The sequence below is a fragment of a genome, unplaced genomic scaffold, assembly GCF_019419815.1.
Source record: "Pyrus x bretschneideri cultivar Hongxiangsu unplaced genomic scaffold, Pyrus_bretschneideri_v1 Contig13, whole genome shotgun sequence".
In the NCBI taxonomy this organism is placed as follows: Eukaryota; Viridiplantae; Streptophyta; class Magnoliopsida; order Rosales; family Rosaceae; genus Pyrus; species Pyrus x bretschneideri.
This window is the reverse complement of record NW_025999424.1, coordinates 3,922,531-3,941,521: the sequence shown is the minus strand read 5'-3', so window position 1 is coordinate 3,941,521 and position 18,991 is coordinate 3,922,531. Positions and strand designations below refer to the sequence as shown.

General features: G+C 34.1%; 2 protein-coding genes across 6 annotated transcripts; one reads left to right on the top strand and one right to left on the bottom strand.

The window, feature by feature from the left end:
* Nucleotides 1-529: 529 nt before the first annotated feature.
* On the bottom strand, nucleotides 530-2,956 carry LOC103941946 (transcription factor TCP13-like). 5 transcript variants are annotated; one of them, XM_048579020.1, is made up of 3 exons: nucleotides 2,825-2,956; nucleotides 2,503-2,693; nucleotides 530-2,126 (listed from the first exon to the last, which is right to left on the bottom strand). In XM_048579020.1, exon 3 carries the CDS (start codon nucleotides 1,979-1,981, stop codon nucleotides 839-841), a length of 1,143 nt encoding a protein of 380 aa, XP_048434977.1. In that variant the 5' UTR covers nucleotides 1,982-2,126; nucleotides 2,503-2,693; nucleotides 2,825-2,956; the 3' UTR covers nucleotides 530-838. The 5 variants fall into 5 exon arrangements, with proteins under 5 accessions (XP_048434977.1, XP_009350420.2, XP_009350419.2 ...); XM_009352145.3 differs by lacking the exon at nucleotides 2,825-2,956 and having other exon boundaries at nucleotides 530-2,129; nucleotides 2,483-2,780; XM_009352144.3 differs by lacking the exon at nucleotides 2,825-2,956 and having other exon boundaries at nucleotides 2,483-2,780.
* A 14,064-nt stretch (nucleotides 2,957-17,020) lies between these two features.
* LOC103941945 (phenolic glucoside malonyltransferase 1) lies at nucleotides 17,021-18,504 on the top strand. The gene has a single exon (XM_009352142.3). The coding sequence runs from the start codon at nucleotides 17,045-17,047 to the stop codon at nucleotides 18,395-18,397; it is 1,353 nt and encodes a 450-aa protein (XP_009350417.1). The 5' UTR covers nucleotides 17,021-17,044; the 3' UTR covers nucleotides 18,398-18,504.
* The last annotated feature ends 487 nt before the right edge of the window (nucleotides 18,505-18,991 follow it).

The following is an 18,991-nucleotide window of genomic DNA, read 5'->3' as shown; positions in this document are numbered from 1 at the left end:
GTTCTCAATTATCCCTCTCATAATGCGCCTCACTCTAGGTCGTTAATTAATTAAAGCCTGCTGGCTCTCTTCGTACTTACTTTACCTCCTTCTCTTCAGAAGCCTATTCAACTGGTAATAACGTACACTATTACATTCACTCCATCCTTTCATGTTTGCAATCCTGCCTGATGTCTAGCAGAAACTAAAAAGAAAGCAAGCTTAGACACATTTCAGGTCACACCTCCTACAATCTCTCTCTCTCTCTCTCTCTCGGGTTTTAAATCTTTGTTTTCAGCTTTATTTTTTTGGTAAATAATCTTTGTTTGCAGTTGCTAGCTAGTTAGAGAGAAAAATTAATGATAGTTACAGAGAACAATCTCATGAAGTTGTATACCATTTCCATGCAGACTTAAAGAGAGAATTCCATGGCGCACATTCCCATTGGCATTTAAATTAGTTATAAAAAACTTATTTGTCTCTAACTGACAACATAGCATACACACCGAAATCTAACTAACAAGATTCAATTAAAAATGAATAATGAATGTACGATGTAGCTTCACACCATTAACAATGCTTCAATCCAATTTATGCTCGAAAACTCTTTCTTTTTACTTTAATTTAAATGCAAATGTCGCATAATATAAACCAAAATTAAGTAGGAAATCAAATCATATATGGTATCTTTAATCTGAAATGGACATTAAGTAAACCGACTAAACCCGGTAAAGTACGACGTGTTCTTGTACCTTTGCCTGCACTATACCTAGCTCCCATTTACAAAAGACGACCAATCTGAGCCATAAAGCAAGCTTAGGCTTTCATGAGTCTTTGAATTAAAAGCATCAGCTACGCATCATCGCGACGGAGGCTCCTGATTGTGATTTGGGTGATGACCACTGCCAGTGTTGTCTGAAGAATGCACAAGCTTAGTCACCATACTCAAATGGGGTGCTCTCAGAGTTTGGCTACTAGGGTATAGAGCTGGTGTAGAAAGAAAATTGGGCAATAGGTTTTGTGAAGTTCTAGTACTACTACTAGAGTTTAGCATTTGCAAGTGGTTGAATTGTCTTGGATCCATCTCTCCTGTAGCAGCCGTGTTATGCGAAGGAAAATAAGATTGTGTTGTTGATAAAGACAATGTGGATGGCAACGAGAGGACATTACGGAAATTGTGGAGATCTGTAGTTTCGGATTGGAATCCATGGCTTCCTAATTGAGATAGTGGAAAATTTGAAGTCTGATGAGAATGATCCCAATTATGATAAGCATAAGGCATATTCGTAGAACTATTCAGAAGACCTGGAAAGAATGGAGGGTTGGTATTACTTCTTAAGAATGTGTTTGATGAATTACCATCAACATTATTGCCTGCTTGTTCTTGATCATCTGATATTCCAAGATTATCTTTCTGATTTCCCTCGTCCTCATTTCTTGTGTCTCTTACAATTTCTTTTGACTTTGCTCGCCAAAGAGCATCCGAACCAGTAGGCCAAAAATTTGATCTATCTATTGCACTGCGAGGGCCTTCTCCACTATGATTATGAGATAATTGGGCATGAGCATTGCTTTGGTCACCATGAGATGAAGTCAGCCCTAATGATGGATGATTTAGACCAAAACTCCCAGATGGTGGCATTGGCAGCGGAGGAAGTTCATCAATTTCATGCTTTGCGGCATCAAGCAACCAATCGACAACCTTGCTAGGCTGGTTAAGACCAAGCCTTTCTTGAAGATCATACAATTGGATTGCAGTGGGTACCGATAGCCTCACCCGCCGATCTCGAAGTCCTCTTATGGTGCAAACCTTGCTATGCCTGTCCTTCCCTCCAAATGCTCGGGACACACGCACAATCCTTGGGTCCTTCAACCTTAGCCATGGAGTTGATGGACGAGATAAATTAGGGTTTGATGAAATTTTATTGGCTTGGTCATCACGACTTGAACTGCCAGCTCCTGCTTCTTGCAAATCTGCTTCACTAATGGGACTCTTAATCATCTTATGCTGTTATGCACCCTCTCGTCATTGGTTCATCATTTCAGCTCAAAACCCAGATTTCTATTCTATTTGCGATGATAAACTTCACGAATTAATCATGATATGCTTCTCTTCTTCATGTGCTTTCTTTTTTTTTTAGCATGATCTGCTACACCATCAATCATGAAAGAAATGAATTATAAAGAAAATAAATGAACAAAAAAAGTGTTTGCTGCTAAGCTAATATCTATGACATGCCTGTATGATGATCCACAAAATAAAAAACCAAATATATATACAGCTTTCATGAATTGTTTCATGAACAAAATTCAAAAGTATCTCAAAATTCACAAGCTATTGAAATATTTATTCCAGGAATCCGAAGTTCACTTGTCTCCCATACATATGTTAATCGAATTAAAATAAAGCAACAAATATAAAGCTAGGTATGTGTTATTTAATAATTATGAAGTACCCTAGGGTTACCCAACCAGCATATGGTAATGATTTTGAACTACTTACTTGAAATTGACCCAACTTACATTAAAGTAAACATTTTCTGCTTCTTGTTTTGCAGATAGATTTTGGTGCTTGATGATATACAGCACTACACGGAATGGCAAAGAAAATATATATGGTTTTGAATTTCTCAGCTAAATTGACTTTGTGAGTTTGGTGGAGAACTACTAAAACCAACCAAGCAGCCGCCTGTACTTTTGAAGATTAAATGATTCTGCAAGTATGTGGAGAATATGAGAATAAACTTGTAGAAGAAGAAGAAGTAGGGAGCAAGTTGAGAGGAAAAGGAGGGCGCCGGAATCCCACCGACCATGCTACAAGGAAAGATAAAGCAGTGGTACATACCCTGCCACGTGGCACTCTCACCATCAACTTAGTCGATATCTCATCATTTTTCTCATCACGCATGCATAAGGTTAAACAGTCATCGTGACAATAACAATTAGTTAACTAGGATTTAGGAGGGCTAATAATCTGAAAATCTCTAGCTAGCTGCTAAAATCACATTAGATATGGCACGTCTTGTGAGCAACATATGTAAATGTAATGTTTACCTGTACATATGTACATGCAACATATGATTATATACATCAAATACAAAATTAGAAAATTTCAATTGGGGACCATATGGATGTTGCACATTCGAAAGTGGTGAGTGTTGCTTTATCGACAATTAACAAATTAAAGGTTTTAGATATATCCCTTTCACATGCACGCCTAAAGTACCAAGGAAGATGAACATGTTCATGTGGACAAAGCCTTATAGTAAGCTGAAGTTTTCCTCCCACATCCAAATACTCAAGATGCGTGGTCCAATTTTAACAATGACTCGATCACACATATATGTTAGGTTGTGTGAGTACACTTCAAAAATAAATGATTCCAATTAATCAATCATTGGAATTGACATATTCATCTGCAGCCTAACTATACATATAAAACTATTTATCCCTATTCTCTCTAATTGCATCACACACTTGAACTATCCCCGCTTTGTTTTTATGCCCCTCTTTTCATATATTTTTCTTTTTTCTTATTTTTCTATATGGTCTCCAATTGAACCATGAGGAATAAAGTTTATGTTCTCGATCGTCTGTCTAGGTGGAATTTTTTTCCAACTGAATAAATATTGAGGTTTCTTGAAAAAGAAAAGCGTAAACATTTGAACTATAAAGGAGGACAAAGAGAAGAAAATAGATGGACAAGTGACTCAGTGTAATATGTAAAGGAAAATCAAGCAACACCTTAGAACACCATGTGAAAAACAAAGACGACAAAATTCAAGAAAATATCAATGAAATTAAAATCCTTTTACCTAACGATAGAATTTGAGGGCAAAATACTCATATGTTACGGAACATATGTGAGTTAGGGCCTCATCATTTTTTGTATGGAAGGGACGTATTATGTGTCAAATTAAAGTTTGAACCCAAATCTAAAAATAATTTTTGCTGTTAATGAACTACGATTATCAAGCTGCTCCTCAATCATTAGCCAACTGTTCTACATGAACAAGCAGATTTCATATATATGAAGATCAATTTTTCATTTTATATATATATCCACTTGGCTTTACCATGGGGTACAAAAATTTGTGGTCTCTATAACTCTACATTAGCATGTGTATGATAGGTACTTCGGACAATGAGAAGCTGCCTAAGATGTGAGGGACCAATACATGCATTTTCTTTTAAAAGATCCACTGAGTAGTGAGTACGAATAGGACCACACAACTTTTTCTTGCAGAGAGATATGCACGAAGTAATTGAAGACTTGATGACATAGCAGCTGACACCCTACCCAGCCATAAGGAAATTTGCATTGCTCTTTTCCACAAAACCAAGTTATTAAACCATTGGAAGTAATGATCTTCTCGATGATCTATAGACACGTATGCAAGGTTCTTTCTCAATTGTTTCTTTTTAGTCCTTAAATGTCAAATATTAGTGCTTTCTTAAATGTCAAATATTAGTGCTTTAACCTTCAGAACGATTAGGTATATTTCCTATTTGAAGACGTAATCGTGATCGTAGAACTCCAAAACCCGAGTTGCACCATTATGGCATTGGCTAATTTTATTTTCCCAGAACTTCAAAAACCCTAGTTAATTATCCAACAAGTTAAGTGAGAACACTAACAAGAAACTTCACAACCCTAGTTTTTTCCCCCAAACTTAAAAATCCCTAATTACTCTGGAAGTCTCAGCGGAAGAGTTTTCTGTTGGTATTCAACTAGAGCTGCACTGCATACATAGTTATTTCACATATGACATATACACAGATCGAATAACACTGCAGCCTGTGTATGTGTCTGAGAGAGGAGAAAATTAAACAGAGGGAGGCCCTTCATTGCTTCTTCTGCAGGGGAAGAAAGAGACAGGACAGAAAGACTTGTAGGGTTTTCATCTCTGTGTGCAAGGAGCTCAAAAACAAGCAGTACTGGCGGGCATCTCAAGATCGGGCACAGTACGTACAGAGCTATATGTTTACAAACTTACAATTAAGGGCGTTTGCCCCAATAAATGGTCCCTGGATTCCAGACACAAGTTTTCTTTTACCTCTTGAGTCATCACGCTCAACCTTCTGAATCTACTTCGACCAAAAAAAAAAAAAAAAAAAAAAAAAAACCCTTCTGAATCTACCTGCAATATATTACTCGTTCCAATTTCCAGTTTTTCCCAACCAGCATGTCTTTTGAGTTTTGCTCGTCTCGCTTTTTTTCCCAACTAGAAGAAAAGATTGATAAGTAATTAAGTATTCTACAACTATTTGAAGGGAAAAGTTCTTTTTCTTTTTCTAGATACTGAATCATTCTATTTTCTAAGGGCAATGCTAAACACTAAACTTGCCAGCATGTATACTAATCTGGACTTATTAAATCCTTCTAGAAAGAAAAAAAACAGTTTTAACCTAATTAAAAAAGCTGCAGAAAAAACCATCGCCATCGCCCACATTACATGCACGTTGCTGCCCTATGTCGCAGACAACTGATCTTAATTATATGAGTATGGCATTTTTTGGGCTATATCAATTCTAATAGCCTATATTATAAAAGGAAGAGAACAGCTTTTAGCCAGGCTCGAAGCTCTGCCAAACTACTGAAATTTTATATAATCTTCTTATATTGGTACCAACCATGGCTATGTAGAAACAAAATTGCTTCTTATTTAAGACCATGGCTCAACTTATATATAACAATTTCGAATTATTAGTCGATGCACATGAAGCGTGTTTCTGTGAATCGAAATTTATATAAAGAGAAGATTTGTTTATATCCGGTTGTGAGTACTAGAAATATATAAGATGGAAACTCCATATCAGGCGGTGCGACGACACGACATTGAGACGGTGAGATCGCAAGACTTGATTGTTTAGGTAGGTTAGTGTTATCTTCAGGCTTGAGCGCATATATAAATTTGGTGTCCCTAACATATTATTTTTAATTACACAAATGCGACAATGTAGGCTAAAATTATCACACAGATTCCAAGTGAAATATGAAGAAGTTTATTAAGTTGTAATATGTCAATGAAAGTTAGTAAGAAGAGAAAATGAGAATGAAAAACGAGGGCAGGGTTTGAATTAATTACAGAAATCTTACTAATATTTAGCTTTTTAAAGTATACATTATAATTCCTACCATCAAAACGTTCATTGTGTTATAGGGACATTCTAACAATGTTGTTACTGGGACATTTTTACCTTTGTAGTGAATAAGAGTATCCCCTTTAATTTATTAATCTTAGTGCAGACCAATCTTAAATGTTACTGTGCAGAGATAGCTTAGTTTCAATCAACATATTAGTTTTACATATAGTACAGGATCAAGCAATAATGTTCTCTAGAGACGATGACCGATATGATGAGCAGTGCTATTAAAAAATTAAAAAAAAATGAAAAAAACGTAAATTTAACTGATACAAAATTATATAATAGCACCAAATTTTATTAGCTCTAATTGGCAAATAATCCAGGGTGAGAGCTTGAGGGCCTTTATTGAATGAGACGTCAAACACCGAGCCTATTTACTTGATTGGCTATCTAAGGAACAGAGACCTTTACTTGCTTGCCAACTCTGATTGGACTGAAAGCCATCCCTTTACTACCCAAAAAAACTACCCAGGTCTACAAGAATAATTAAATGGCTAACCTTTTGGAAGGTCTCATTTGTAATGGGCCGTTGTTAAATGGCTTGATCACTCCGGCACTCTAGGGTTTCGAGTACCTCTGTCTGGCCAGTATACTCAACACCAAATGGCAATAGACAATTATGAATGTTGGTATATTTATTTTGTACTCATTAGTTTCAGAAGCAAAAAATTGGATGCGAGAAGTATATCAAACATGCCCTAATTTCTAGGGTAAAATTCGATAGATCATATGTTCAATTTCTTTTCTGGTGCTATACGGCTACATGCCGGTATGTGTTGGAGAGATCAAATCAAAATTTTCTACGTCAACTGTTTCAGGTAAAACACTACTTTTTTAAATAAAAATTAGGAGACCATTAGAAACATAGTTGAGCTACCTAGTTATTCCATCAACCATTATTTTTCCGGATTTTCATAAATAACAATAATTTGATGGAATTTAATTAAAGTTAATTAAAATATGTGAATCAATCGGTAACATGAAAATTAACCTCAACTTCTTATAAACACATGAAATGTACGTGCGATTCACACTTTAAACATGCTTCTCACGTTTGGATCATTTAAGTCTAACACTTAAACAACACATGTTGAATGACGTGCAAAACATGAATTAATATTAAAATCAACGCATGGGTTAACTTACTCGATACTATTAAGAAAATTAAAGTTCTACGCTACTATTTTCTTTATATATTAAATTTCTTTATATTTTGTGTAGTGTAAATAAGAAGATATTTGCACTTCATAAAATTGGTTGATAAATCTCAAATATGCCTTATTTTATACAGTAATACTTAAATTTGATGTCAGTGGAATTTACAAGTTCTACTAATGCATGTGACTGACATTGTCGTGTTTGAATTTAATGACGGTAAGTTGCAAGACTTATAGTCCCAAAAAATAAAAAATGACCCCCCAAACCATATGATCTGCATTAAAAAAGAATTAAGGACATTATTTACATCAATTATAAACTGTTAATTTGTTTAACATTCTCCATTACCAACATGCAAGATCTAAAAGTGGTTGAGGTTTTCAAAGTAAGCTCCGCAACCATGCTCACCAAACTCATTACCCACCCCTGAGTCACTTCCTCTAACCTTGCTTGACTTGCTATGGCTCAGTTAGGAATAATATTGTGCAAAATGAGAAATTTTTTAGTGTGATCAATACATGAGGTGATACACCACGTGTTACTAAATAAATAGTGAGATATGTGTGCTAAAAAGTTAATAATTTAAAAAATAAAATTTCACACCACTTCTGTTAAAACACGTGGTGTACCACTTGTATTTCATTTGTTGCTAATGGATTTTATATTGGGTACTCACACTTTGTTGGGCACTTTAAACTGTTTTTTTTTTCTTGATAAAAACATCAAATTGAAGTGTTTTCTCAATACTCACATGTCACTTTTACTAGTGGATGCAATTCTGAAACTAAAATAGTAAAATACACTTCTTCTTCTTTTCATTTCTTTTCTTTTTTTTTTTTTTTTGTGAAAAGAAACGAGAAACTAAAACTAAATTAAAATACTCTTGCTTCCTAGATATACAACATTGTTTGTAATCCTATTTATTATTATGAAATGAAATTCATTCAGATGATTAAAATAATAGAAATATGAACATTGTTTCAGCTGTGCGACATACAACATTGTCTGATTTTATCCATGTTTTCTTTAAAAAATAAATAAATAAAATATGTCATCATGACTACTCAAATAAAGTTATGGGATATACACAGTGCCACATAAGGCAATTGCCAGGTTAGCATTAGTTTCAGATATAAGCTACCTTTGAGATATTGTATTGATAGGCTTTCCTTCTCTTTTCATTAGTTAAGTCAGTCATATTGTAAACAGAATATTCAGAGAAATACATTTGAGCTCTCTTTTCTTCTTCTACAAGATTACTAAGGTTTGTTCATCTCATAGATTCTTCAATTCATACAAGATTGTTAAGATGGTATCGTGAGCATATATGCTGACGCGATTGATTCTAGATGGGTTCTTTCCGCTGCTCTATTTAGTGAGATTTTCTTGATTCTCTCTTTCAATTTTAGATTTCTATTGTAGTGAAAATTTGGGATTTTTTTTTTTTTTCCAGATTTCAATTGTTTGTTTACAATTTTGGATTCATCTATGTTAAAGGCCAATGCCTAGACGAACCCTTTCATATCTTGTTTTTTAGTTGAATATTTGATTGCTTTCTTGAAGGCCGATGCCAATTAATCTCATAGTGGTTGATGAATTAAGGTCAATAACCAATTGTTCATAATGATCATAGATTCTTGTTGTTAATTTACTCAAGCAAGTTTTAAACTTGAAATTTTTTTGGGAATGTTGACTATTAAGTTGAATGATAACAATTTCATCAAGTGGAATTTTCAATTTTGCTCTATTCTGCATGGCTATGATTTGTTTGACCATTTTACTAGGTGAACTCCTTGTCCTCTCAAGTTTGTTCTTACTCCTGAATTGGGGGTTACCACTAAAATTAGTACTGCATATAAAGCATGCATTAAAACTGATATGGCTCTTTTGAGTTTTCTTATTGCCACTTTGAGTGATGATGCCGTGGAATATATTGTTGGTTGTAAAACTACTCATGAAGCTTGGACTGCCTTACAAGATAGGTATATGTCTATCTATAATGCTAGTGTGAATCATGTTTAAAGGCTGAGTTACACACTATTCATAAAGGAAGTGATAGTGTTGATAAGTATTTGTTGAGGCTCAAGACAATTAAAGAGAAACTCATTACAACTGGTGAAAAGATCACACATAATGATTTGGTTATTACTGCATTGACTAGTTTGCCTGTTGAGTTTGATATGATCAGAACTGTGGTATTAGCCAAAGAACCACCTATTTCATTGAAAGAATTCAAGGCTCAACTCTTAGGGGCTGAAAAGACTATAGAAGCTAAGATGCATTCTCTTGTTCAAAGCATGGCAAGCTATGTATGTTAATGGTTCAATTCTATCTTCTTCTGGTGGTAATTCTGCATATCAGTTAGTTTCACATGCATTTAGTCCTTCCACTGGTTCTACTTCTTCTGTGCCATTTCCAACCAACTTTGGCTTTGGTCTTGTTGTTCCTGATTCTTTTAATTCAGGTGGTTCAACTTCTCAATCTTATCATCAGTTTCCTCCTAATAATGCCAATGGTTTAAATGGGTCTAGAAATCATTTTGGTAATACTTCAAATAAACAGAATGTAGTTCCTTAATGTCAGATTTGTGCAAGGAATGGGCATACGGTAGTGACTTGTCTGTACAGAAATAAAACTACTCAGGTTGTGCAAGAATGTCAGATTTATGGCAAGATGGCCATATTGCCATTGATTGTCGACACATGGGTAACTATGCTTACCAATGGGCTCCTCATCCTCCTTCACTTAGTGCTAACTATACATTTCAAGATTATTCTTCTCAATTTCAGTATCCTGTTACACCATCTCCAGTTCAGCTTTCTGACATTTCTGGCTATTAAGGGGTTTCTTTCACTACTCCACAAGTTCCTCTAAGGTTTCAAGCTCATGTAACTCAAGGGGCCTATTATAGCCTTGCAAGAAATTATTTTTTTTATGAACAGTGTTAGATCATATTTATATACCATCTCCAACTAAAAGGGGCTATTTTTAGCCCCATCAATAATTTATTATTTTAAGTTTATTCTTTAATTTTATTGGTTAATTGAATTAAACTACCATATTAAAATAAGGTTTCCAGACATAATTTGAGTGTCACTTGTCGCTAAATGAATAAGCCTCAGATTTCTTATCCTTTGGTTGAAGATGTGGCCATTTGAAAAAATATTGAAAATTTTTAATTTAGATTATTGGAAGAGGTAAGGGATGGGTATTAATGAAAAAGATGTGAGAAATGACTTAGGCATTTATAAGGAAAAAAAAATCAGAATTAAAAATTTTTTTTATTAAAATTTTGGCCTTAAAAAAAAATAGGCCCTTCAAAGGGGCTACCCATCTGGCTAAGAATATCCAGCCCGATGGCTAAAGGTTGAAGCTTGGCTGGTGGGTCCACTTTTTTTTTTTTTTGCCTAACCCTCCTATTGGAGTTGATTTTTGAAGCATTTTGGGCTAGATTTTAGCCTATAGCCCTATAGTCATCTCCTAGTCCCCATAGCTTCCTCCCTGTTGTGGTTGTCATCCCTCTCTATCTCTTCCTAAAAACCTCAACGATTTCTTCATATGATAAACTGTCAATTATAAATAACCTTTAATTTGGACCACTAATCAGAAACTTGGATTGGAAATAACTATTTCATGAAATGGGCCCATCCCCACCAAATGGAAAGGCTGTTGTGTTGCTATGAAGGATTTTTCAGCCAACCTCTGCAACCACAAGCACATCGACGCCCGTTTCTTCTCTGCCGAATTTGAATCCACTAATGGCAAGATGAATGAGACCACGGAGTACCGCTCCCCTAGATACTTTGATGATTATAAGACTCACATGGTCTAGATCGTCGCCAGACGATTCGTTTTTTCAACATCTACTCTCGATACGCAAAGGAGTCACTGTCGGCATAGGCTCTCAAGGCCAGGCTACCTGCATACAAGGTTTAATGAAGCCCCGACTGCTACGACCCCCACATCCTCGTTGCTATCGCTGACAAGCTGCGACTAGGGACGAAGTTAGAAATCTATATGGATAGGGGCGTCCTTAAACAACAAAGTCATAAATTAAGAAGATCAAGAATTTACTAAACAAAACACATATATTAATCCATAAGGTTTTCATACAACATATATATTATAATATTTGCTGACACATTTTCATTTTTTAAAAAGTGTTGTATGACAACTTCATTACCAATACCATCCCACATCTCTTTATAAAAATAATCATGTTATCATTCATCTATTAATCTCCATTTGATTTCATAATTGATTCTGCATAAATTTCATATCCAAAAATGCTGTATCACGTGGGATTGCTATATGCATTGCATTTTTTCAAACAAAACAAAAACAAAAAAAAATTGAGTGGGGGCCTCCGCTCCCTCTGGCCCCAAGGTGGCTTCGTTCATTGCTACAATGTAAGCGGTGATGTCTTCCTTGCACAACTATTTTTCATTTTTTTAATTTATGTTGTAAAAGTAAAATAAATATTAATCCAACTGTATATAAGATGTACATATGGTAGATTTCGAGTGAAAGCATCAAAGCTGATATGGTGATACGGTATCACTCCATAATTTCTCGAAACTATGCTATTGGTGATCAGTTAATACTTAATACCCTTAGCCTGGAAAAGACAAAAGCCACAAATGGTCACTTTAATAATTCATAATTACTTCTTAGACCAACTCCAACCCTTTGAATGTGACGTGTGGCTTGAGCGGTCTGTACTGATGTGTACGATAAATAAACAATTGAAACCCTACCCAGCTTTGCAATTGGGAATTTTCCTCTCCTTTGTTTTTTAGGAAAACTAATGAAAAAGACTTGAAAACTTTGAGTTTTAACAATTTACCAAAATTGATTTTTTAGTGTAAAAATATGATTTTTTGTTAAAATGAATAGTACCAAGAGTTTTTCGTTAAAGTTTTCTTGTTTTTGCAGTCCAACTTCTTTTTGTAACCCTTGTTGCAACAAGTACATAAAAATATGGTTTACGTAACCAGAATCAAAATAAGAAGAATTGAATTGATGAGGAATTGAAATGAAGAGGAATCAGAATCGGATTCATGTTGAAGTTGTTTACTCAAATATTCTGGATTGGAATAAAAATAGTACTAAATTCATATAAGTTGTTTACTAATTCACCTTAATCGGAATGAAAATCAATATGATTACTATAATGCCCTTCTTCAAAAAAATTAAATTTGCATACAAATTTATTAGAAAATCTCTGCAAATCTCATGATTCCCTGCTTCCCTTGGAAGTTCCAGTGCTCTTCACTAGAGCCACGATTCTCTTTTCTTCCTCGAGGAGACCGATGGTATCAATAATGCCCTTATTCAAACCCGGTTGAATAGAACACTCCTCTCTCCATGCAATTTTTCGTATCTTTTATCCCTGCCCTCACCTCCATCTTCCCCACTCACCCTACCCTATAGCCACCACCTCTTATCCCTGCAAAGTATTTAATAATTTTTTGGGTTTTTGAGTGGTTGCTTCTCCGCTTCTGTGGGTTTCGGTCTGGTTTGAATTGTATATTTTCAGGATTTGGGTGATTGATTTTTGAATCCGGCTTTGGGATACGTGGATAGGGTTCTTGAGCTGGTGGGTTGGGTAGTGAAGGTCGCATAGGGGTAAGTTGATGGGTTGGGTGGTGAAGGTCGTACGGGGAGGTGGAACTGGAAGGTGAGGTGTGCCACATGAAGGGAGAGTGCGCAAGGAGCAGAAGAGAGCAGTGAGTTGAGTGGTAGACTTGAAATTATAAAAATAATCAGAGGGCATAATAGGTAGGACAAATACATTCCCATTACCTCACTCTCCCGGAACTCAAATACCACATCCATATAGGAAGTTCAATTCCTCTAATTTGGAGAGTTGGATTCCCTCTTTCGTATGGGCCTCACCATACTTTAGTAAACAGTTCAATACCCCGTAATCAGAATCAACTTCTTGTTTTAATTCCGATTACGGGCGCTAAACACTTAGTGAGTAGATGAGGTTGGTCCTCACCATTTAATGCCTCTTGGGTTCCAGATCTGGAGGTATTCAAAGCTTTACCTACCCATTTATGTCTTTTAGGTGGGTGAGGGTTTAGATGCCGCCTACCCCATTTATGTCTGGGTATGTTGCAGGGGGTGCAGTGAGAGTGAAATTGGGTGGTTGGGTTGGTCTGAAAGCAGACGGCAAACCGTACGGACTCTCACGGAGGAGAGAAAGACACTCACAGCGGAGGACTCTCACGGAGAATAGAATTACCTTGCTTCTCTATTTGCTAAAAGGGCTCGAAGACCTTTGAAGCCATGTTTTTGAAACTATGCTGCCGGAGATCGGTTAATACCCTCAGCCTGGAAAAGACGAAAGCCGCAAATAGATATATGAACATTGTAATTTTATTTTTTTTACTAAGCGACACTCATATAAAGTTAGGTGAGACATTTAGGCCAATGATCTGCTATATTAATTATTATTGATTATAAAGCAATTGGGACATGAAAATGAAAACCCAGATTTCCTTTTCTCTCAGCAATATATTCGGTATTATCTTCTTCCATATTAATTTTACGAGCAAATTATATTTTACACTCTTAGGTTTAGATGTAATTGTAACTTCTTACAACGTCCTTAACCATTGATTTCATTGCCCTCTGATTTCTGGAATGGATTTTCTGGGATTTAAAAGCCTCAGAGAGAGAACGGAAGAGACAATGTGGAGTAGCTTAAATGGGTTATTTCTATTGATCATTATGTCATGTGTTGGGCTATAGTTGCAGAGAAAACAAACATGCACTGAGACTTGCCTTGAGTCGCGCCGATGGATGGGTTGGGGACTGGGTTCTTGAGAAGATGAAAATTTTGTGTAAGGTTTTCTTAATTATTTGGGGTTTTTCTTATAGATAAAATAATTAAATGAATTAACCACGTGGCACAAATTTAAATTTTAAGTCAGAAAAATATGAGATTAGTGGTTGTCATATTATGATTTAACCGCTAATTTAATAAATTAACTAGCTGTGATATGAAATTGAACAAAATAATAAGTAAATATATGAGATTAAAATATTTTTGGATAAATTAGAATTAAATGCCACATTTTAGATTTTTTCAAATTAAACATCGGTTACTTTTCAACTTTTAATTAAAGTGTTTTTGCTTTTAATTAAAATGTATATTCCAGGTATATTCTTAATTTAAGTATTTTATAATTTCTTTTAAATCCATTTCTATGTAAAAAAAAAAAAATGCACTCAATAATATTCATTAATTTATTGCTATTTTTATGGAATCTCATCCCGTCCTCAATTTAGGATTCAATTATATCTACTGGGGTTTAATATTAATTGGATGAAATATAGTTTTTCCAATTTCCAACTCAACATTTTATATAGATTATAAAAAAACAAGAGTTCATTTATAATTAAAATTGAGATGTAGACTAGACTGCCTAATTTCATGCAACTGAAAATAAATTTGAATTTTTTTAACAACTACTCATAGTAGAAACGTGAACTAAGAGATTTCACATTTTTATTTAAAATGAGTCCTTATTCCAATAATTAATTATTAAGAGTTGACAAAATATTTTTTTAGTGCAATGTTTTAATGTGAAAAGTTATCTTTTTTTTTTTGGATTACACAACTTACACATAACGTACTATAATAAGGATAATACAATGTACTAATAACTTGGTACGTACTAAATAAAGAATTGCATAACGTACCAAAAGCAATATTTTATAACATACCAAAATACTAATACGTACCCAGATTAAATTTATATAACGTACCAATGACGTACCAAATGATTGGTACGTTATATTTAATATATCTGTTTGGTACGTTATATTTAACATATTTGCATGTTATATTTCATAATTGTATGTTAATAGGATGTTTATGTGTTTTTAGAATTTAAAACAACAAATTATTTGAATAAGAAAAATTCATTTTGAACGAATTATGATAAGATAAGATAGGATGTTTGTGGTGATTTTAAAATATTTGTGATATTATTTTATGAACTAGTTGGTTAATTAAATACAATAAAAATCATAATTTTTAATTAAAAAAATTAGTAGAAGAATGTTTGATCAAAAGTTTAAAAGTTATAGATGTTTGATTAAAAAAATTCAAATTTGAGGCATCTATATCAAAAATGCCCCAATATTTTTAAAATGTTATATAAGATTGGAATTGCACTAAAACATAAGGAGATAAAACATAATTTACTCTAATTTTAATTTTGCAAAGCTGCAATTGTAAACTTTTTTTTTTTTCAATTAAACACAAAAGAAAATGAAACATGAACTTGTTTCATTTTAAAAATCTAAGGGGGTGTATTCAATTGGGATTTTGAGAGATTTTAATTATTTGAATGAATCTAGGGGTATTCAATCAGGATTTTAAATGATTTTCTGAAATTTAAAGTGTATTCAATCAGAATTTTAAGATAATTTATTAAAATTTTTAGAAATTTGGGTGTATTCAATTAAGATTTTAAAGAAGTTTATAACATTTCAGGTGTATTCAATTAGAATTTGATTTTAAAGAATTTGAAAAAAGTTGAGGAATTTGAGGGAATTTGAGAAATTTCATAATGTATTTTAAGTATCCATAAATCTCATATTTTCTTATAAGATTTCGAGAAAATTGAATAAAAATTTTACATAAAATTTCTACAAACTAATTAAGCTTCTTAAAATTTTATAAATCTATTGAAATCTCTCAAATTTTTCATAGAATACACCCCTATAATTTTAAAATGGTTATGCACGGGATGAAGAGGTCATCCATCTTCTTCTTTTTTTTTTTTTCTTTTTTTCATATATTTTTAATTGATTGGACAATTTTTAAAATGCCAGTCGAATTTTTAATATTTTTTTAATTTCTTATCAAAGGACTGGCATGTGAAATTGACGTGAGGGGGTAGGGATATATATATTTTTACGAGCAAGCTTGAAAGCGCATATGAAGCACGTTGATACAAATTAGAGTAAATTGTAGCAATTGTTTCTCAACTTTAATCAAATTAGGACAAAGGTTCCTCAACTAAAAATCCATTACCATGGGTCTTTCAACTTATCAAAATATGTAGCAATGGTCATTTTCATTAATTTCGTCAAAATTTTGTCAAAATAAGTTATGTTGGAATGACCATTTATACAATTAGGGTCTCTCAACTCATCAAAATGTGTAATCATGGTCCGTCAACTACGTCAAAAATTTTGTCAAAACGAGTTATGTTAAAAGGATCATTACTACAATTGGATTAAAATTAAGGGACAATTTCTCTAGTTGAATTAAAGTTGAGGGACCAATAGTAATGAATTTTTAATTGAGGGACCATAACTGCACATTTTGATGAGTTGAAGTACCAATGGTAATGAATTTTTAGTTAAAAGACTGGTACTCCAATTGAATTAAAATTAAAGGACCATAACTACAATTTACCTTACAAATTATACGTTGGAATAAAAAACAATTCAGAGACAGTGTGATAAAAACGCAAGGATGAAATCTGAACGTGTTGCTTCAGTTGTGCCACATACAAAACTGTCCTATTTAAACCTTGTGTACTTTTAACAAAATAATATTATATCATGACTCATGACACTCAAAGAAGTTAGGTGGGACTTGTGGTAGACAATGCTTCAACTGTTTATTGATTATAAAACATTTTTTTATTAATAAAAATAAAAATAGGTTTTTTTTTAATTATATATTAGACGATCCATCAAGCTTTACACCATCCATCCCCCAACAGCAATGGCAGACGCAAATAAATCAATCAAATTAGTTGAAATTTGCCGAATTGCTCCACAACATGCAGATCAAGAGTTCTCGCTTCCTCTAACTTTCTTCGACATAATTTGGTTAAAGTTTCCACCCATCCAACGCCTTTACTTCTACGAAATAGTGTCTTCCTCAAAAAACACATTCTTCTTCGATTCTATACTTCCAAAGCTCAAAACCGCGTTATCTCTTACCCTCCATCACTTTCCACCTTTAGCAGGAAACATCACTTGGCCCCAAGACTCCCCTATACCAATCCTCAGTTACCTCCGAGGGGACGCCGTTTCGGTCACTGTAGCCGAGTCCGATGCTGATTTCCACCACCTAGTTTCAAGCAATAGCTTTAACATTGAAGCCAAAGAATACCATCCTCTCGTGCCCCAGTTGGACGCTTGTCACGAAAAAGCCGCAGCACTTGCATTGCAAATTACTCTCTTCCCAAACAACGGCTTTTCTATTGGAACATCCGTGCACCATGCTGCCCTAGACGGCAAGATGTCAACCATGTTTGTGAAATCATGGGCTTACATATGTAAACACGAATCCGATTTGGTACCAGACCAGCTCAAACCATTTTACGACCGAAGGGTCATCCCTGACCCGACAAGGATCGACTTAATTTATTCGAACCACTTTCTAAATATCGATTTGGAGCGACCCAACAATCGTAGCTTGATGCCTTTCCAATTTGAAGCTCCACAACCAGCCTCGGTTCGAGGGTGCTTCCAATTCACACCGACCAAAATTGAAGCAATAAGGCAGTTGGTGAAAGCGAAGAAACAACAACATCAATCGGTTCCTTTGTCCAAATTTTGCGTCACAATTGCTTATGCATGGATTTGCTTGGTCAAGGCAGAGGAAATAAAATCCAAAAAAATACGATTGATTTTTGGTGTGGATTGTAGGTCTCGATTGGATGCACAAATATCTGCAAACTATTTTGGAAATTGCATAGCCCCACGCATAGCAGTTGCAGAAAGCGAAGGCGTATTTGGAGAAGACGGGCTGGTTGTGGCTGTAAATGCAATCAGTGAAGCCCTAGAAGGTTTAGATAATCGGCTTCTGAATGGAGCGGAGGCTTGGATGGAAATTATGCAACCACAGGCCGATAAACTTTTTTCTGTTGCCGGTTCACAGCTGTTTAGGGTTTATGATACTGATTTTGGATGGGGAAGGCCAAGGAAGGTCGAAGTCGTTTCGATTGATAGGAGTGGGGCTATCTCTTTCTCAGATAGCAAAGATGGCGATGGTAGTATTGAGATTGGGGTTGTTTTGAAAAAACAATGTATGGAGGTTTTTGCTTCTCTATTTGCTAAAGGGATCTAAGACCTTTGAAGCCGTGTTTTTGAAGTACTTAAAATTTATATTCTATTTTTGTTATTTAATGTGTATTTTTATTTAATGTCTTCACAATAAAATTTTAATTTTATTAATATGCACATATTAGTTCTTTCAAAATTATAAATGAATATAAATGAGAAAATATTAAAAGAAATGGCAATTGTTATTAGCACTCTAAAAATTTCATTCTACACTCTAAACTTTCTATATTAGGAAAGAAAAATACATATGTGAGGAGTATAGAATAAAATTTTTGGAGTGCTAATAACATTTCCCAAAGAAATTAGTGACACATAAATATGTAAATACATAAGTGTATATGGCTGTACCGAAATATATTATAATGAGCCTAAATGTATATACCGGAATGTATTATATTTAATTAATGTAACTAAATGTTAATATCGAAATGTATGTACCAAAAAGAACGAAATAAAACATCAAAATATAAATAATAAATAAGATGATTAATGTATTAGGGACTAAAATTAGATTTTAATCTTACACAATGTTAAAATCTAAAAGTCTTTTTTTTTTAAGGATTAAAATGAAATTTTCTATTTTTGAAACTATGCTGCC